This window comes from Neopelma chrysocephalum, unplaced genomic scaffold (assembly GCF_003984885.1).
Source record: "Neopelma chrysocephalum unplaced genomic scaffold, ASM398488v2 Primary Assembly neopelma1_63, whole genome shotgun sequence".
NCBI classification, from domain to species: Eukaryota; Metazoa; Chordata; class Aves; order Passeriformes; family Pipridae; genus Neopelma; species Neopelma chrysocephalum.
The window spans coordinates 8,861,324-8,882,315 of NW_020897720.1; the positions used below are offsets into that span (position 1 = coordinate 8,861,324).

The 20,992-nt window shown below is 43.8% G+C and overlaps 1 protein-coding gene across 1 annotated transcript in view; it reads right to left on the minus strand.

Annotated features, from left to right (window-relative positions):
• ITK (IL2 inducible T cell kinase) overlaps positions 1-20,992 on the minus strand; it is a 30,524-nt gene that overhangs the window by 1,766 nt on the left and 7,766 nt on the right. The window contains exons 2-16 of the mRNA XM_027682571.1: positions 14,934-15,038; positions 13,334-13,415; positions 11,503-11,631; positions 10,988-11,028; positions 10,482-10,633; positions 9,971-10,036; positions 9,737-9,791; positions 7,602-7,681; positions 6,820-6,956; positions 5,975-6,049; positions 5,112-5,283; positions 4,207-4,423; positions 3,405-3,469; positions 3,198-3,316; positions 498-655 (exon numbers count right to left, since the gene is read on the minus strand). Coding sequence (XP_027538372.1) covers positions 498-655; positions 3,198-3,316; positions 3,405-3,469; positions 4,207-4,423; positions 5,112-5,283; positions 5,975-6,049; positions 6,820-6,956; positions 7,602-7,681; positions 9,737-9,791; positions 9,971-10,036; positions 10,482-10,633; positions 10,988-11,028; positions 11,503-11,631; positions 13,334-13,415; positions 14,934-15,038 — 1,653 coding nt within the window. The remainder of the gene's footprint in view (positions 1-497; positions 656-3,197; positions 3,317-3,404; positions 3,470-4,206; positions 4,424-5,111; positions 5,284-5,974; positions 6,050-6,819; positions 6,957-7,601; positions 7,682-9,736; positions 9,792-9,970; positions 10,037-10,481; positions 10,634-10,987; positions 11,029-11,502; positions 11,632-13,333; positions 13,416-14,933; positions 15,039-20,992) is intronic.

Genomic DNA, 20,992 nt, shown 5'->3' on the forward strand with positions numbered 1-20,992 from the left:
CGAGGAATGGCAAGGTTAGCAAGGAAAAACTTGTGAAGAAACTGAGTATTAACTAAAATACAATCTATCTCTATAGAGAAAAAGGCAATGGAAGAACCAGCTTCCTTCTGTGCAATGTTTCTTTTCTATTAGCAGTGAATTTTGTCTCGTGGACACTAAGTACCTTCTAATGGCTTGGCTGTCATTTTTACCATCACTGTTAGAACTCAGCCCCACGGATCTGCAGCTTTCTTAGGAAGGAAACTTTTGAATTAACTTGAGTTAGGTGCACTACATGGGCTCCTTAGAGAAGTCAATGCACTCTATAGAAACAGCAGATTAAATAAAAGGCAGAGACCAGAGTTTGCTTGCTGGTGCAGATGAAAGCTACAGTGCTTCACATCTAGGATTTTATACTGTGTTAGCATGTGATGTGTACACCTCTCTCTCCTCCTTTAAGCCAAGGGAAAGAGAGCTCTTGTCTTTGGGAACTAGGACTCTCCCATGACAATACTAACCATCCTCCAGCAGTGGCTCATGACATCATAAATTGCCTTGGAGGCCAGCTTGGGTTTGTAGAGCCGAAATCCTGCATTGATTTCTTCCACCACTTCTGCATTGGTGCGATTCTCATAGGGGATTTTACCTTCACTGAAGACCTCCCACATCAGCACTCCTAAAGCAAACAAATGAGAAAAATCACAAAGAAGCAAATAAAATCCTCAGCAGACCTGTGGCCACCTTCCACCTGCTCTTCTCTGCAGCTCAACATTGGTGTCAGCTACTTGGAAAAGCATTTTCACTTGGATTCTCAGTACACATCTGAAAAACCAGGCAGGCCCTAACGCAGCTGTACAGTTCTACGATGCCAACCAGGATCTCTGCTGTGCACTGGAATGTGTGGAAGTACCAGTTTGACTTCTCTGCATCCTACTTTGTCATAGTCTAGCACACAGGGATGTCTTTCCCCATGAGTCAGATGCTGTGTTATGTGTCAGAAAGCAGAGCATGTCTTCTCCAAAACTGTGAAGAGGGAACGCTGTGCATGTGCTCCATCCAGATGTGTAATCTGGGAAAGAGAACCTGCTTTTTGTCACTGATTCAGTTTATCTATTTTTGCTTCCAGTTAATCACATACAAGAGACATGTCACTGATGTTCCTGCCTGCAGTGTGTCCTGTACCCAAATCTGTTAATTTTGGCAAGACTCAGTAGCAATAAAGCAATATGAACTGCTCCATTCCTGCTAGCCAACTTAGTGCAGGGAACTCCTCGCCTGAAAAATGTGCTGGGTGGTGTGATTTGCTGGGAGGAATTCACATGCACTCATAGTGGAATTTCAAAGGATTGCGGCACATTTTTCCTCTTTTCCTAAACAGTCAAATGTTTTCCTATGATTGCTGTTCAGAGCAGCACAGAAGCTCATGCTTCTCTGGTGTGGTGGAAGAGAGACAGGCAAAGACAAAAAGACTGAATACACTGCAGTTGGCCTCCAGGTCAGAGAGGGTCTGCAAATTGAGTGAATACAAGGCAACTGGGTTGTTATTAGCTTTAATTTCTTTGGTCACCTATTATGCCTCACTGAGTAAACTGTGTTCACATTGTGTTAGAAAAGGGAGACAGACTATATATAGACTGTTCTGAAATAAAGTTGTGCAACTCCATAGTTGCACAGTTGCACACTCAGCTTTGCTCAATTATGCCTGCTTCCATCTCTGACATCTTCAAATAGGAAGATGCAAAGAGACTGCAGCTCCACACCAATGATACTGGCCCTACTGAAGAATAAGCAAAGTAGTTGTACTCCCCAAGTGTGCAGATTCCTGCACTGGGAGCTTCTCACACTCATTTTGTTCTCCTGGGCACAGCAGGATTTCAGACCTGGCAGAAGAGATGAATGGGCTGCAGAGTAGCAGAGCAGAAAGCTGCTCACAGTCATGAGACCATGAGGAATCCTCTTATGCAAACCCCACTGGATGGGGAGATAACGAGTCTGACAGATGTACAACCCACTGTCTGCACATCTCACAAAGAAGGACTGACCAACACAAGCAAAGTTCACCTATATTTCATTCAGATCTGAAACTGGAGTAAGCCAACTTCACCAGGCTTGGCTTGACTGTAAATCAATCTGAGCACCCTCTCTGGAAGCATCTGGCTCTCAGTGTACAGGCCAGTTTCTGATTTGTGAAGCAGAAGAACATTCTTACCAAAGTAGCATCTCTCCCCATGTCACTGCCACTTCACTGTGAGGTGTCAGCAATAGCTCCACTGACAAAAGCTGTCCCTTGTCATTACATGGTGAGTGCTGACAGCCTCCTCCACATGCCAGGGAACATGGAAAGAGGAATGGTGCTCTCTGAAGCATCTCCCTGCTGAGTTTGTGAAGGAGGCTGTGTGGGCCTGAGCACCCAGTGCCCACCTCACTGCTCGTAGCCCACCCCAGGAGTGCACAGCTTCAGGCACAGCAGAAGAGATGGGAGCCCCAGCAAAGAGCAAGGAAAGCACAGCATTCACAAGCACAGACTAGGAAAGGTTATAATCCTGCATTATTTACTGCTGGGCCTGGAGCTGAGTGGCACCCCATTGACTGTGTGCTGTGCACAGCACACTGCCCCAATTCACTGCGGTGACAGAGATTTGCATGTTGGCTGGAGAGGGGCCAGGGCCATGAGTGTGCCAGATCTACAGCCCAGGGGATAGCCTTTGTTATGGCTTTGGGGAGAAAATACACAGCGGTGTTCTTATCTGTGAGGGTCCAGAAGGGAGACCAAAGAATGGACGCAAATCATAAAACAATGCATTGGGGAGCAGGAAATGAGGTGAGAAATGGGAGCAGTGAAATTATATTTTCAGATCAGCATAAAACAAATGGACTCAGTAGAGCAAACTTGGAAAGGCAGAGGGTTTGACTGAGGAATCAGTGCCTAGGACTGACATGCAGAGAGATGGAGTGCCTAAATATTATCCCTTTCCTCTGCTCTGCTCTGCTCTGCTCTCCACTGTGATCTCGTCAGTGGCTCTCCAAATTTTTCTTGGACACTCCTGCTATGTCAGCAGGAAACACAGTTCATTATTTGGTATGATATAGCCTTGCACAGCTATAGAACACTCTAAGAATCCAGAGGATATGGTGTTTAGAAGAGTTTACTTAAGGACTGAGCCCTTCAGTTTTCTAAGCTGGGGTTTGTTGAATTTCTTCCATTTTGAGTTTCTTACCAAATGACCAAACGTCAGATTTGGTGCTATAGTTGCTGTAGGAGAAAACCTCTGGAGCAGACCACTTGACTGGAAACTTGGTACCTGTGGAGCTGGTATACTGATCATCAAGGACAATCCTGGAACAGGAAAAGAAGGAAGAATGCTGAGTAACTCCCCATCCCATGAGAGCCCTGCAGGGACCGTGCGGGGCCATAGTGGCATTACCTTGACATCCCAAAGTCAGACACTTTGACCACCTGGGATTCCCCCACCAGGCAGTTCCTGGCAGCCTACAAGGAAAGAAGGTGCAAAGAGCAGGTCAGAGATGAAAGACTGTCACACCCACTCGGTGGCTTTTATCTTGGCAGAGCAGATAGTGCTTAAAAAAGAGCATCAAAGTGACATTGTGCCGTACAAAGAGGACAAAAACCTGAGCTTCTCATGCTTTCAGTACATTTTACAGCATGTCCCTGTTGCCAGAAAAGCTGTTCAACCATCAATCTGACCTTAAGGCCCTTATTGCCCAGAAAGGGCAGAGAAAGACCCTAAAATATCCACAGCTACTCACAGTCCTTGCTCCCTACTGAAACAGCCACAGTGACCGATGGAGCTTGATTGAACACCACCTAATTAAAACTATTTGATCATCAGTGCATGTTTGTACATGAATTATGCAAGAATAGGTCTTTTTTTTTTTCCCCCTGATTTTAGACATGAAGAGGAGTCAGTACCCAGGAACTGGGGTTCTGACTCCTGAGAACAAAAGAGTCCACTCAGGAAGGAAGAAAAACTTTATAGCCTTGTTTCTTCTCTCCCAAAAACAATTAAGGGAAATAGATTAATCAGCAATCTAGGGATTGGTTTTTCTTTTTCGCCTAAAGTATTGGTGCTGCTTCTGCAATAAAGGCAGATACAGGATCCCCTGTAAATACGTAGGAGGAGTATGGAAGCTGAAATTAAGGAAGGAAGAAAGCACAGGAAAACATCCACCCGGAGCAAAGAAAAAGTCTATGTGGGACCAACATACCAGGTCTCTGTGGATGACAGAGTTTTGTTCCAGATAAGTCATTCCTTCACACACATCTTGGCACATCCCCAGCAGGGTTTCCTTTGAAAAAGTGCCCCGCTGGCTCCTGAGGTAATCAGACAAGCAGCCATTCTCCATGAACTCAAACACCAGGCATATGGGAGTGTTCTCAAAGCACACGCCATAAAGCTGGACTAGCTTGGGGTGAGACAGCTTCCTGTGGGATAGGGAGGGAAGGTGGAAAAGAATAAGCTCAGTGCCTTCTATTCTTACAGCAACTGGTTAATACACAGCTCCATGTGCCACTGTGCTGCACCCTGCTCTCTGCAAAGGCCAGCTCTGCACATGGGTAGACCAAGTCTAATGTCAAGTAGGCCTAAGTATCATCCCTTTTCAATGGTAATGGTCACCAAAAGACTTTTCTGCATGGAAAATCATACCATCAAACAAAAATAAAATCAATTTCTATTTGCTTTGAAGGGAGGGAAATGCAACAAATACAAATAAAGGCAATAAAACCAAAGAGGATATATTCAGTTGTGCAAAGAAAAAAAACTTTTACAGGTAAAGATTTTCAATAAAATTTCCCTCAAATTGTAAGATATTTCTCCATCTAATTATTTTTGACAAAAACCACTTTGCTTTCCAAAATGCATTATCAATGAACCCTGCCTTCTTGAGCAGCAGAGATCTGGAAGACCATTCTTGATAGACTTCGAAGCACAGTAATTCATCTACACTTTGAATTGCCTTCCTTTGAAGCTGCCAGAGCTCACCTGTCTCTACTATTTAGATACATAGCAGATAATCAAAGTTTGAATCCCCCATTCATATTCCTGGCAACACTTTAGTTCAATTTTACGAATCCCACAGGGGCTGATTTTCTTGGTGAATCTGCTACTTACATCAAGACTTTAGCTTCCTCAATGAAATCCTCTTCAGACATTGCTCCCTCACGGATGGTCTTTATGGCTACTTTTGTCTTGTCCAGCAAGTAACCAAGGTAGACCACCCCAAACTGACCACTGCCAATCTCCTGCACACGGGTGAGCTCAGAGGCGTTAATGACCAATTTTCCTGTTGATTGTAAGGGGGAAAGAGTAAGGATTGAGCAGTAGGATGTCAAACAAAAAGCTTTTGTGGGAGACAGGACGTGATATGGGACTTTCTGTCTCTCCCTCAAATTGCCTGTCTGACCTTTGATAGCTCATTTGATTAGCCCATGCTGCAGGTCATGTTCAAGAGTAGGAACAACAACATCCCCTTTCCCCCCTCCTTTGTCTTGTCTATCCAGTTCTTCAGGAAGGATTGTTTCTGCCATGCATATGTGCGCTACTGAGCACAACATGGGGTTTGAGTTTCTTTGATGTCTCCAAGAATTACAATAAAAATGATACCGGCAAAATTCTGTTGACAACAATACTCAAATGGAGGCATCTTTCAGGAGAGACTCAGCTTTCATCAAACTGTGCTATGATCCCACTCCCATCCCCTTTGTTCAGCATTCATTTTAGTATTTAATGTTGACTTCATTGAGAGCCTGGGGTTCTCATCACTCCCTCAAGGCACTGCATTATCAGGTCAGTCAGTTACCAATGGTAATGGCAAAGATGATAATCTAGTGACCAGTGCAGTGTAAAGATCTGGAGAAAGCTATTTATTATGGCTATGGTCACATGAATATTCATCAATATCCACGGGGATATGCAGGATCAGCCAGCTAACCAGTGAGGAGTGTGATTCTCATACAGTCATGAGGGTACCATACCATAGCTCAGCCCTGCAGTGATCGGGGCCTTTTTTCTCCACGAAGACACCGCATACCTGAGCCGAGTGACGAGACCTGGGGGACAGAGGGAAAGGGGGGTCCCAGTTATTGTCACAGCCACGGGAAGTGTGGCTGTCACTACCTCAGGAGGCAGTTTGGGTACTCAAAGCAGGTTTATTGTACTGAGTTCTCAGCTCCACTTGAGGGCAGCTGAACTTCTGCTCAGACTGATTTCCTGCCTGTGAGAAGGAAGCCAGTTCTGAGCAGTTTCAGCTTATTTTCCATTTTCGCTCTGTCAGCAAATGTGAGCTGTGAGTCTCTATTAATTCTGATGAATTTCCAAATTATACCTTTTATTTTTAGGGTATTTTTGAAGTCTAGGGTTTCCTGTAGTACTCCTGCACTGTAGAGATGGGAGTCTTTGGTGACTCCCATGTCTGGCTATGGATCCTGGCCATGTCCCTGACTGTGCCAAATCAAGGTTCAGGAATATATCACCTCCAGGGCAAGAAGGCCCTGCTGTGTAATTCAAACAGGTAGCTTGGCCTGGCAGTGGTGATCCACTCTCAAGGTTCTCCATGGTATGTCATTATGGCATCTATGTTGGCCACAGTCAGCCTTAGAAGGACAACTAGAGTGAAGATGTAATGCTGGAAGCTGGAAACTGGCCTGAAATGGTCATTTTCCTGCCATCCAAGTGCTAGGATAAGTGGAAGAAGAGATGATGCCATTTAACACTTCATTGTGAGGACAGAGGGCTTGGGAGCCTTCCTTCACTCAAAACAGCCACTTGGCTGCATGGGGTAAACCAACAACTTCCCTGGTCAGCTTTGGCCTTCACTCACCTCCTGCATTGTGCTGGTGGTAGTTGATGAGGTCAGGGATGCAGTCAAACACGTGCTTTTCTGCCAAGTAATACCGCTTGGGAAAGTCAGTTGTCTCATTGATGTGATAATGCTTTATAACAGGATTGTTGTCTGTGCTGAAAGAGAGGAGGTTTTCTTTGAGGAAAACTAGGTTGCAGCAAAAAGACAGGAATCTGGGGTATAAGCAGAAGAGTAGCAAGTGAGAAAAGGGGAAAACCTTCCCCCAGAATTAATGGGAGAGGAGCAAGGAGTAAGTGCAGTTGCTAATTAAGTCTGGGTATTGTATGTTCTCCTTTTCACTCATAGATGGTCTCATCTCTAGAAAGGCTGAGGTTTCCTGATAAGACAAGGTTAAGTATAAGTTTCTCCGCCTCTTCTTTGTGAAACAAAAACTTCTGCCCCATTACTGAAACCCTTTCACTAATCTTGTGCTACCCACCTCTGATGAGTCCAGCACACAGTCCATGTTGATCCTATGGACACTTCAGCTGTGGGGACAATTTCATCAGAATTACAACCCCAGTGATGTCTAAGGCACTATTTATAGGCACATATTTAGATGCAGGGAGAAGTGGAGCTTTTAAAACACTTTGCGACTGGCAGCTGACTCTCTGCCTTTTTTGGAAGTGTTTTCCTCTATCATTTTCATGAGCCTTCTGCTCTCTCGTTATAATGCCAAAACAACTACACAGAGATTACACACTCACAGAAGCCATTTCATTGATGTAATTGATGTGAAAAGCTGCTGAGCTCAGCTGTACCTTAATGCTTTGGTGAAAACAGAGACTGTGTACATGCCAGGCTGCCTCGAATCTCTCACCATGAAGGCACCTTCCCTACCCTGGAACAGAAGCAAAGGAGAGAAAACTGGTCAGAGACATAATGGAAAAAAAGAAGCAGGCTGGGGGCAAAGCTGTGCTAATTTCAGCCCTGTCTACTGCTCAGTCATGAGGATGTGCTAAACATGTAGGGAAAAAAAGGGCCTCAGCCCACTGACAGAGCTTGGGGTGTCCCACGCACAGCTCTGGTGGCTGCCCAGGGCCTGCAGGTACACCCCGCTGGTGTCTCTTGGGTGCTGTGTGCTTTTAGCTCAGTTTCCTCTCAGAGCTCTCAGAGGAAATGAGACTTAGGCACTTGTGCTGAGTTCATGTGGCTGTGCCTCTCTGTCCCTCCAAGCCTCTCCTAGAAATTCTGAACCCATTGATTGCCTTCAACCCTATTTGACAGAACATGTGTTCAATGAAATGTGCATCCGAGTGGAAAGGCAAACCCCTCTGAGTGCTCTCTGTTGAGCAGCACAGTTTATCCAACACCAGAGAATCCATATGGGAGTGTAGGAAAGATAATTTACCAATGTACCACAAATGGGAAAAGCTTGGACATGATGCTGCCCTTTCATAGGTACACCAGTCATCCAGTATCTAAACATAAATGTGTAGGAAAGCTTCCTGCACTCTGGCACTCACAGAACAATTTTCCTTTTTAACTTTTCATTATGATTGTTTTCTACTCATCTCAATGCTAACGTCTCATAGGCCATGATCCCACGGGGCCAGACACTGATGGATCCGATGGCAATGGAGAAGGTTTAACATCATAGTTTTGATGGAACTTGCTGCACTGGCCTATATATTGATAATAAAAACACGTTTTACTTCTGTTTGCAGATAAATTTGCTTTTTGTCTGGCATCCCAAGTGCCTCATTATTTCATTCCCTCCTTTGCTTTACATGGTGGGTTTCCTCCATTTTATACACCTTCTACTCACCCCCAACACTTCATGGAAACCTAATCCACCAAGTGCACCCTGCCTTGGACCTCTTCCCACCTCCCCAGAGGACTGATCAGCTCCAGTATCTGCACAATGCAATATCCAGCACAGGGAAGCTCTGAAAAGGGTCTCTGTGCTGCTGTAGAAGCATCTATATCATGCACAGTGAGGGCTTCAGGACTCATCTCCCTGGCAAGTATTGAAGGTAGGCACGTTTTGGTGACAGCATCCTGCCTTTAAGCTATATTTTTGTCCTTCTTTCTCACTTGACACCAAGCCTGGCCAAAGATCACTCACAAGCTTGGCCACATTTTTTCGGGGAGCTGTGAGGGTTGCAAAGTTTTGAACCAGAAGTCTCTGCAGCCACACAGGGGTAGTTGCCATAGAAAAATTGTGCTGGTAGGACCAAGAGGAAAAATAAGATTATTAAACTGTGTGTGGACATGTCCTGTAGTAGTTTATAGGAGCTAGAAGAATTTTTAAAACCACACAAAAACGCTTTTATTTCCATAAAATACTGTCGTTCCAAGCAACAACACTCTATTTGGGGCACCTGTCAGTGTAAGAGCTTGTTTAAAAACTGAGGTTGTGTTTGTGTGGAAAATCTGAACAAAAAGCTTATTCTTTATATTTTCAATACAGTTTTCACTGGAAAACTCTGGCTCAACTGAAAAATTAAAGATGTGTGCTCACATGCACACAGACATACAAAACTAAAAACAAACTCCAAACCCATACTTTCAGCTTTCATCCAAAATATTGCAGCATGGCTTTGCTTAAATTTTCAGAGAACTAATGGCATCCACAGGCCTCCTGCAGAGACTGAAAAGATGAGCTAATATCACAGTTTTCAGTTGACACAGTGTTCTGAAGCAGTGTTTTCTACTAGCCACAGTTATTGTGTGTTTGGCTAAAGCAGGTTGGCACAGCTCTCTGCCCATGCTCAGCAAACGTGGAGGTAAGGGGGTGGTGCTGGTGGTCCTTTTATCTTGCATCTCACACTAAGCCCAGTAATGCAGTAGGAACCCAGGGTTCAGCTCTCTTACACAGAGCAGCCCTTGCAGGCTTTGTTTGTCATTAATTAATTAGTATTTCCCATCCACCTCATACATAACACTGGTTTACCTCATCCCTGAGGAGAGCTTCTGCTTTGCTTCTGCTGATGTTCTTGTTGTACCACCTGAAAACATCAGAAGACTCCGAGTCAGCGTTTCCAGGCTAGGAAAGTTTCTGCTGAAAAGCTGAATTGAGTGTCCCCAGGGCCAGCACTGACATGTGGTCTGGAGTAGGGGCATTTGAGGCTTGGAGCTTCAAATCCAGGGCACTCAGAGGTACCAGAAAAACATAGGCACAACTTACTCATACATTTGCAGATTCTCGGGTGATTTTTCCACCAGGTAGCTGCTTGGCACGTAGCCTTCGTGCCTGTTGAGATGCAACACAGTGTGAGTGTGCTGACAGACAGGATTTTCTCTGCATCTGTAGGAGTCAGCCTTGAAAGATTTGCCTGCTCATTGCATGATAGCAGTGCTCGTTGTTATGTATTTAGCAGGGTTACTGGAGAAGAAAACAACTGATTGCACCTCTAAACTTCTGAGGAGTTTCACAATTTTTTCCCCTACGTGTATCACAGCAAACATCAGCCTGAGAGAAGGACTGTTTATTTCTTTAAAATTAACTTTTCTCCAGCTGCCTGAATACAAGCAATGTTAAAGGGAAGAAAGTTAACCTAAATAACCTTCCATCACTTTTTCTCTGTATGTCAGAAGATGCTTCGCAAAAGTTAAACAAGGGGCCAGCATGTGTGTTAATGGAAGAACAAATTGGATTTAGAAAGGATTTGTAAATTGGCTGTTGAAAAGGGACTTACCCATTCTTATCTTGAATCAGCCACCAATGTTCTTCAGAGCTGTCAATCACATAATATTCCTCGTTATATTGTAAAGTCAGCTCCTGTGGATTCTGGGCTTCATAGTCATATATGGCTATGACCAAGGCTTCCTTGGGGTATAGAAACAATTCCTGCACAAACAAGGCAAAAGGCTCATCATATTCATAAAAACCAATGGCATACTCTCTAAAATGATATTTTCCTGGCAGCACTGGTGTCCTCTGGGCTCAAAAGCTGCAAGGCTAGGAAAGCACCCCAGAGCATCTAGTGGGGTATGGTGGCAATGTGAGAATCTTTACCACTTTCAAACAATGAATTTCATATAAAAATTTCAGTTGCACAGAAAATGCCCAGGGAATGTTATCACAGGTGAAATTCTAGGTCACTGCACTGTGGTGAACCTTAATGAGGACACATTCCCTGCTGGTAGTTAATCACACAGGACAGGACACTAAGGACAGCTTAACATGCCTCACTGCACTCACCCAGTTGTCTTCAGGAGTGGGAGGAAGAGGCTTCTTTGAGGCTGAAATTAAATCAAGAAAGGTAATTTGAAGTTGATCAGGACAAAAGCAGTGGAGAAACCATCAATGTAATGAGTGGATACAAGTGATACAAACCCATGGAATAGCAAGCCTTGGACTTTAAAGCAAAACATGCCAACTGCACCTACACAGTGAATCTCAGCCACACAGCAGGAGTTTGAGACTGGGGTTCAGATTGCTTGAGGAATCACCCAGATAGAAGGCAAAAGTTTATTGGGTGAGGAATGATTTACCACTTATATGTGTTTTCAAGAGACAAAGTCAGGATTACTCTTGGCCACTGAAGCCACAGAGGAAATATGGTTAGAACAAAATAGGATGTCCTGCAGCAACACGTTTCTTGATGAAAATGTAACACTGTATTTTTTGATGCTCTATACAAGACAGATTTGATCCTTTACTTTTGCTAGGAATAAATGTTTGCAAGGTCAGGATGGTCTTAACAAATCCCATACCATTTTTGGAGGGATCATACTCCACACAGCCAAGTGCCATCTTCTCTGTCTGAGCACAGCATCTCCACTTGCCATCTAACCAAAAATCTGGATGACACTTTGAAACCAAGCTGTTGTTGTTTCTAGTTTCTGGAAAATATTAGGGGAAGAAGAAGGGGGAAAATTAATTTATCTGCATCCACATCAGCTCTAAAAGACATCTAGAACTAAATGGAAATAATCTGCACTTTAAAGAAACCTCTTATTCTTTTCAAACTAAGCTTTGGTGAACATTATCAACCTCCTCCATTAATGTCTTCCTTTCTCCCAGAAGGAGTGAATGCCACCATCGACATGGAGGAACAGCTTCCCAGGTGATGGTGAAGCCCTTATCTCTCTACTGTGGTAGAACAGAATCCTACCAGTATGACTCTCTTTAAAATGGTAAAACACCAAAACCAGAGAAGGAAGCTCACATAAAAAGAAATAAAACCTGTCAGGCCATATATTGATGATTCCCAGCACACTTGCTATTTTGTCTTGGTGTTCAGAAGGAGCTGTACAAGCTGGCATTCACCAGCACTAAACATTTTTTGCACTTGTAAATACCGGTCTTGAATATCTGCATGAGTGATTAAAGTCCTTTTTTTAAGCTCAAGCTCTCTATCTGTAATCATAACTTTCATGAACAGAAAAATTCTGCAGGCCTGTTTCAAGAGACTGTTCAAATTGTCCAAGGGAGGGGACAGTCTCAGAATGTTGAATGAGAAGAGGTGATGAATTAGAAGCTTGGAGCGGGTGCATTCCAGAAGGGGAATAACTGGTTGCAAGAGTCAGTTGCATGAACTTCATAACACCTCCATCAGGCCCAATGTTTTCAGAGGGAACAATACAGCAGCTTATGCTATAAAGCAGGAAAAAGCTGTGACAGAAGCCTGGTGCAGTTTTCATGTAACTAAGTAACACCACCCTTACGTCAAGCATTGTGCTCCGTCTCTGCCCACAGTGGTTCAGTGCTGTGCCTTCGCTTCAGCACCAGCCAGCGAACCACAGCACAATTCAGGAGGGGAACAGGAAATGAAAGCTACCCGCAAAAATGTTTCTTAATAGTCATGATTCTCTAAGAAGATTGTCATCAAACAAACAAAAAAAAATCTATTAACAAGAGGCAAAAAATCTTTTATGTAGAAAGGATTATTTAAAAAAAATAGCCGTAGTAAAATGCTTGTCTCTTGCTGAATAAGAAACCTCAAATTGCAGTAACATATTAACAGTTTATCCAAGAAAGAGATAAATCACAGAATCACAGGATGGTTCAGGTTGGAAGGAACCACAGTGGCTCATCTGGTCCAACCTCCCTGCTCAGGCAGGGTCATCCCAGAGCACAGTGCACAGGGTTGTGTCCAGACTGTTCTGGAATTTCTCCTGTGAGGGGGACTCCACAGCCTCTCTGGGCTATCTGTTCCAGTGCTCGGTCACTGCACAGGAACAAAGCTCTTCCTCATGTTCAGGTGGAACTTCCTGTGCATCAGTTCTACCCATTGCCTCTTGTCCTATTGTTGGGCACCCCTGAGCAGAGACTGGCTCCAGCCTCTTGTCACCCTCCCTTCAAACACTTACAGACATTGATAAGGTCCCCAAATAAAGCACTCCCTGTCCAAATTTTCCACTGCTGCTGAAAACACACCCACCAAATTTACATGCAATTTGAGTTTATAACCCATTACCACTTTGCCTGCTCAGATACAAGACATTGACTTCTCTTGCACATTTTTTCTGCATTATAGCTTGTGAGAAAACTGGTCAGACATAAGTAACTTCAACGAGTATGTGGGCACAGGGGTTTTATTACCTTCCTTCAGCGTGAAGACCCATCTCTGCCGGCTCTCACGGTTGGGTGCAAACACATAGAGTATGTAGCTGTCGTGGACGATCTGGAGAGGGGAGTAGAGAAGGGAGCCAGCCATGAGAAGCAATCCCAGATACTCTGGGCACAATGGAGTCACCAAAGGAAACAGGCAGCAACCCTCTTGCCAACAAGTTACACACAAAATGATGATGTGGGGAAGTGGAGTGACAGGGCCTGTTCAGAAGCATCTCTTAAGCTCATCGACTTTCTGCTATTTAAAATGGAATGGAAATTCTTATCAAGAAGGAATTCTAGACAAGCACTGTTTTAGATCACTTTTATGCTGTTAAGAAATGCCTGTGAAATCAACAGAGATGGAGCAATTCCAGCCTGCAGAGGATTTAGCCCATTACTCACTGGCTGCAGTTTATCCTTCTAAAACTCCATTTCTCTGGGAAAATGGAGGTTTTTAGCAATTCCTTATAAGATACCTTCACTTGAGATGTAAGAGCCAAATTTCTGTGTGTGTCAGTATAAATCTCAAGCAACTCTCTGGAGATTATTTGAATACTATTGTTTTTCAATGTTTTTAATATCTTTCAGTAGGTTTATAGAGGGGAAGTAAGAAGCAGGAGCAGATGAAAAATGAGTAATCCAGATGCTGTTTTCATCAACTTGGCTTAATTACAAATAAACAAATGAGAGAAATACGGAAAGCTTGTGAAGTTTCAGACCAGGGAGTAAAATCATCACAAGAACAAAAATGAATCAGAAACTGAATTGAATTACTATATTTGGGCCTAATATTTGACGTAATGCATAATCTACAGTTCTCTTTCAATGTTTAGCTCAGCAGTTTCATGCCAGAGGGACCTGGGCTCATTGATTCACAAATGCTTTGAAAAACTTTGGCCACTGTCTTTAAACAGAGGCTTCTACAAGACAGTAGCTGATTTTTAAAGTTTCTGCAGAGGTGTAAATGAGGCAATATTGATTATAGTCTAAAGAACAGAAAACATTTTCTATCTCAGTCTGAAGTCCTTGAAGAGTGATGCAGTTGCTTTGCATGCTACAGAGCAATAAAAAAGGGGAGAAATAACTCCCACCAAAGTCACTCCCATTGATATTATTGTCAGGTCTGTATAATGTTTTGACAATCAAAGGCAGATTTCAAAATATGCAGTAAGCAGATCTCCCAAAGATGTAGCCATGAGCATGAGCAGCTGCCCAAAATCACTCATTTCATGTGTATTCAGTTTCAGTACCACACAGGTAAAATGGACAAAATCCTGAGTGGATTCCCCATGTGAAAGATGGTTTTTTTCTGAACATGAGTCAGTGGGACAGCTGAATGTTGTGTTAAACATGAGATATCATTCTATCTAATGATCCTTTCCAATTTAAAACCAATGAGTGTAAGGGTTTATGGATCTTGTAGTAACACTCTGACTCCCCAGTTCAATTCCAACCTCAATCTGCTTTTTCTTCCTTCGTTTTTATTCACCCTGGTGTTGGGTTCATTAACAACTGCACTGTGAGGGAGAATTTTATTGAAATATATAGAAGTGATATCTCTATCAGTATGGTCAACAGACAGACTCACCTGGAAAGGGTATTTGTACTGACAGGGAATGATGATGTCACTTTTCACAATTTCCACACATTTAATCCTGGAAAGTTCCACAGAACCCTTCAAAGTCCTTTTTTTCTAAAAAACAGAGAAAAGCACTTGGTTGATGCTAATGATTGTAGATTAGGTGAATAATTAGACAAGACTGTCATGTCCGTGGGAGATTTAATTTTAATGGAGCAGAAGCAAATTAACTGATTATGTAAGACATTTAAAAGTACAAAGCATCTCATATATGGCATCTGTACATGCTTTGCTCATACTCATACATATATGCACATATATATACTTCACTTCAGCACAAAGATTCTTAGAGAACTAGTCAAAAACTTTGATTGAAATTCAGCTTCTACCTTTTTTCTTCCAAAAAATGAAGTGCTCTTTTAAGCAAAAAGGACTGTTTTCCTTACATGTTCCATTTACTAACACTACTCTTTCATACTGAAAAGATAGAAAACAATAAATAATTTATTAAAAAAAGTTTGGGTACTGAGCATTTCAAAACTATGCATTTTATCGAAAAGTAAATTTTTACTGCATCTGTTTTCCAAAGACCACAACACTTCTCTCTTTTTGTTTTGTCTGGCTTTTGAGCTAAGAAAAAAATAACAGGAAATTTTGAAATAAATAATATCCTCAAAAACTTTCTCACAAAGCTCTTTTTCTGGCAGCCTCTGCTGTGTTATTATTCACCATATGCCAGATACCTTGATCACAGTATGGGCAGTTAGGAATCGGTATGAGAAGAAAAGGCATCCAAATATCCCAGCTATCTCAGTACCCTATTTCCTATGGGATTCTCACCCTACAGCTCCTTGGCCAGTGGCACTGAGCTTTTGCAAAAGAGGGGTGAGGCGATGCCTGCACACAGTGGGTGGGAGCGGAGCTCGGAGCTGAGGCTCAGTATCTGATGCTTCTGCAGAATTCACTACACATGCATTTGCTCTTCAGAGGCAAGCTAACCAGCTGGGTTTCCTGTTTTGATTCATTTTCAGTAGGGATTAAACACTAGCTGTCTCCCAGCTCACTTTGGGACACCGTGACGGAAACCAGTGAGACCTAAGAACACCAACACACTGCAAACCGTCTGTTTTTCAAACACAGGTGACTGTCAGTGAACTTCAGCTGCTCCACTGTACCTGTCACAGGTTATCACTCAGAGACAGCAAGACTTCAGCAACCTTCTTACCCTCCCTTGGACCCCAACCCAACCCTTTGTGTCTGTCACTCTCCAGCTCCCTCTTGCCTCTTGCTCCCTCCATCATCATGACCCTGCAGCTCTGCCTCGCTGGCAGCAGCTGTGCCCATCACTGTGCCAACCCCCACTGGTGCTCCTTTGCTGCTTTACATCATCACATTCAGCCTAAAACGGGGAAGCAGCTGATGCCTCTGGAGATGGGGTGAGGTTTGCCACAGTGTACCGTCAAACAGCCTCAAAACAGAGAGGCCTCAAGGCTCCTCAAACCTCATTCTTGCATGACTGGCTGGGTGTTTTGCTTTTGTATACTTGGACTTGAGGCAAGAGAAGGAAATTATCACAGTGTGGTCTCACATTGCTCTTGCTGAACTTTGCTTGTGCATTTGGGTCTTTGTATTTGGTTTTGCTTGCAGATTAACCAGTGTCTCCGGATTTACTGCCAGGACTGTCTCCTGCAGACAACAACTGCCTGTGTAGGTCTCTCTGGGTCTCTCTCTTTTATATCAATAAACCCAAGGCTTTAAAGCTCCACAAAATGCAAATACCTATTAACTCTCAAGAGTATTGGCAAGCCTTAGAAGACCTTATTGCACCCCATTTTCACCATCCATTTCCTTTCATTCTTATCTATTCACTTTTTTCTTTCAGACTTGGCTTCCTCTGTCTCTTCTCCAAAACCTCCTCTATCATTTGTTCCGCCCCTGGGACTTCTACCCTTTTGATGAGACACAAAGCCATTTATATCCTATAAAAACCTTCAATTTTGCTAGCATTGAACCCTCCTTCATCTTATTCCTTTGAAGTCCCAGGGTTTAACCACATGCATTCGCCCTCTGAGGCTCTAGGAAGCGATGCTGTGCCAGTCACAGGCTCTGCTCTTTCCCTGCAGACTGGTTTTTGTTGATACCTTTCTGGACTCTGATGAAAGACAGGGTCCAGCATTCTCAAGGAGCTTTGTGTAGTTGTCCTGCAGCTCTCATCACCTACTGTGTTCCTTTTAATCACATAATTCAGGAATGGAAGCTCCTCCTAATCTCAAGTTGCAGCACAACATCAGGGTGTATCCCACAGCCAGGGCATTGCCCAGCAGATCCTCAGCAGATGGGACTCTGCTGATAAAAAGCAATTACAGTCTTGTAGAAGGGCAAACAACTGGAATTACCACTCACAAATTAGAACCTGGGCTGGAAACTAAACATATCTCTGCTTTTGTAATGCTTGACTGCACTTTAATCCAACAAAAGTAACTGGGCCACTTGGAAGGGAAGGGAGAGGAAAAGCCTCTTAAAAATGGTTTCTGAAAAACCTCAGAGACTTGTTCCTAAAAGGGTGAGACAAAACATGCTGACAGATCTCCATTTGTTGTTTTCAGTCTGCCCAGAGTATAATTAGGTAGATGTTTTAGCTGGTTGGTCAGGAAAAGCCTCGGTGGTCTTACTGCCACTACCATGTGTGGAAAGACAACCAGGGCAGGCTGCTGTCCCATGAGGAGAAGCACATGTGCTGCAGATTAGCCCATCTTGTTTTATTTGTTTTGGTCCATTCTTTGCAATATGGCAATTCCAGGAAGGAAAGCTAACAGCTCTGAAGGGATCACAAGCCATATTCATTGATGGCTTCACGTTTGGTACTTCATCTCCTCTTGCCACACAGCTCCAGCAGCTCTTTCACTGATTAATACTTTAGTTTGTGCTTCCTGCAAAAACTAGATAACCCCAATTTGCCTTAGATACTGGGACAATTGGCCATGGGAAAGTTGGCATAGCTCTGCCCTGCAACCCAAGGAGGCATCTCACTGTGTTTGCTTGAGGAAAAAGCTGCCTGGCATCTGTCACATGCTAAGACCAACCACCAACACTGCTACCCAACCATTCACAGCAGCTTTGCCTTCCAGCAAAATGAGTGACTTCTCACCAGCTCGTGGTCTCGGGCAGGGGAAGGAGCGGGGACATGGACCTCATGGTGAGAGGGCAGGGGGCCATCAGTGGCCGCTGCAGGTGACACAGATCGGCACATAATCCCGCTTCCTGACCACGGCTTCACAAATGTACCAGATCTTGTAAGATACGGGGCTGTGCAGTCTGAGGAATTTGCTGCTTTCAGGCTAACACTTTGCTGTTGCTATTTGTGAAGGACATTCATGAAATGTGCTTCACCGAGCGAGTGTTGAGGCTGAAGGGCTCTCGGTGGGTGCTCAAAGGTTTTGCTGAACCCCACTGTGTTTATCAAAGGGCCCTGCCAAAAAATGTAGCCATCAGTGCTGGGAGCAGAGGGAAGGGAGGAAGGCCAAATGCCAGGGAGAGTTAAGGCAGGGGAGGGCAGAGCCTTATTTCAAAGAGCACAGGAGGAGACCCAAGGGAGCATTTTCTGGCAGGAAGGCAGCATGCCATGTTTCATAAAGCTGGCTTCGTTCCAAAGTTGCGTAACAACTTGTATCTTGTTTCTTTTATACTGATGAGGGGAAAACAAAGAAATCAAGATTTATGTGGCCCCAAACTCCTCGTCAGCAGTCACTGCCAAGGGCTGTCCATGTCTCCATTTGGCTTTCCTTGCCTGGCACCACTGGTGTTTGCGTTCATCTCTATCTCCCTGCACCTCATCCCCATCTCCTGCGTGTCCCTTCCTGTGCAACGCTGGCTGCTCCTCCCAGCCCAGCCTGGCACCTCACAGCAGAGAGGAGCACAGTCCCCTCTGCAACCCCACTGTGTCCCCACTGCATATGGAGTCCTTTTTCCCACCACAAGGCACATTCATGAGCCCGTTGCTCCCCAGTTACAGCTGGACATTTTCCCTTGGTAGGAGGGTAGGGGAAAACTACTTTATAGATGTGGTGGAGAAAGGTAGGAAATTCCAGTCCTTGGTAAGCTCAACCTCAAAAACTTTTCCATCAATAAAAGCATTTAATGACCTTCTTTGCAGCATCTTTTTTTTTTTTAATAAAGAATCTGAGCCAAACTTCATTCCCTGTTTTCACTTTTTGTCTTGACTAAAAGGAGCAATACTTAATTGGCAATTAAGTAGATGAAAGGTCTTTGCCTTGCACCTTGGCATGACCTGCTTGTCCTGTGTCACCTGCTCCCTGCCCCTTGCCTCCAGCTGGGCTCAGTGTGCAGCCTGCACAGAGGCAGCAGATGGTTTTTGGGGTTCTTACTCTGTGGACTTGAGGTGGTGAAACCAAAACAGGTTATTTTTTTTTTCAGTGCTCAGGAACAGTCCCTCCAGTTCTCAATCGCTCAGGAACAGACAGGGTTAAAAAAAAAAAAGCAAAAGATTGGACTTCTGAATGCCACTAGAATAAAGGGTTTGTAAGTGTCAAAAGAACCTTGTATGCACAGTGGAGAATTTTTATAGCAGTGGGAGACTGCTGTGCTGCGATAGCAGTGTCTTCAACATCTATGCAGGCACTGGCCTTAAGGGGACTAAAGTACCTCTGCAGAGGGTTTATACTGGCACAGGGAATGCTCCCTAGGTCCCCATCCACAGTTCTCACTAATGACATGGTAACTGCAAACAGAAACAACAAATCAGCAATAACAATAATATGACTTAACCATGTCATGCTACTGTCCCGTGTAGCTTTATCCTGCTGGTTTCTGTACTGTGGTACATGTGCACCATGGTGTGATGGAGAGGTCTAAATGGGCTCAGGACGGGGCATGAACTAGTTTCAGGGGGCAGAGGCAATGAAACTGCCCTTGGGCAGTAATTGAATGAAGGTAGAACTTCACATGTGTCTTTTTACTAATTTTTTTTTTTCATGAAAATCAACTCCCTTTCCAAAATTTGGAAACACGGTGCATGGTATCTGCTGCCCTTTGGCTTCACTTCCGTATAGAAAAGTGGATTTACTGAACTTTAGTGCTGTAAATTCAACCTAGAATCTTCACACTTTTTTTCCTCCTTCGTGTATGTTGTCACCTGTCACGATGACTGTGGAGTCAAGTTACACTGTCACCTGTGCCTATGTAACCCCACTGCTTTTAAGACCAGAAACACCTGCACTGTTGATATACAGGCAGCAACAGGACAGAAAAAAACAAGCAAAACAGAAATCCTTTCCACTCAGCTGATTAGGGCTGAGTGAACAGAAGTAAAAACAAGAGAGGGCTCTCGAGTTCCCAGCGCCCAGAGCTGGGGATGAAATGCCCACGGGGATGCACCTCTGAAGTAACAAAGCAACAATGTAATGATGTTGCTATTAAGAGCACAGTAACTTATTTTAAATATCCCCCCAGCTCTGAAGAGCAAAAGGACTCAGTCACTGCTGTGAATTGGCTTGGGCTGCTCCTGGCTTAGCACATGTTCTTGGACAGCACCTGAGAACAATGAGCTCAGGGTGACATAAAATGGGAAAAATCCAGCAAATCCCACCATAAAAATACTTGTTTTCAGAATAATTCAGGATGATTTCAAAATTATTTAAAAAAAAAGAAAAGTTGAAGAGTCTCTGAGAGAGCTATCTCTCAGCTTAAAAAAGCTCAATAAGTTCAAATTATTCCCTATCAGCTTCCAGGAAAACATTTGAGCCTATTTTTGTAGTTTTACTCTAAAGGGCAGGTACTGACCACTCCTGGAGACAGGTCACTTGGCTTATGGACCTCTGATACAGTCTACAGTCACACTTTTATACTCTCAGGTACTTAAATTAAACTCTAACAATAATATAGGAACACATATCCATTGCTTGCTCTGATTTCTCTCCACATAACTCCGTAAGAAAATGTTTACCTTAGACATACAGTGTTAAAGCTCTACTTGAGCTATTAAGATATCATTTTATGGACAATACGAGTACAGGGCTTCAAGGCAAAGGGCACCATCACAGGTGTAACCA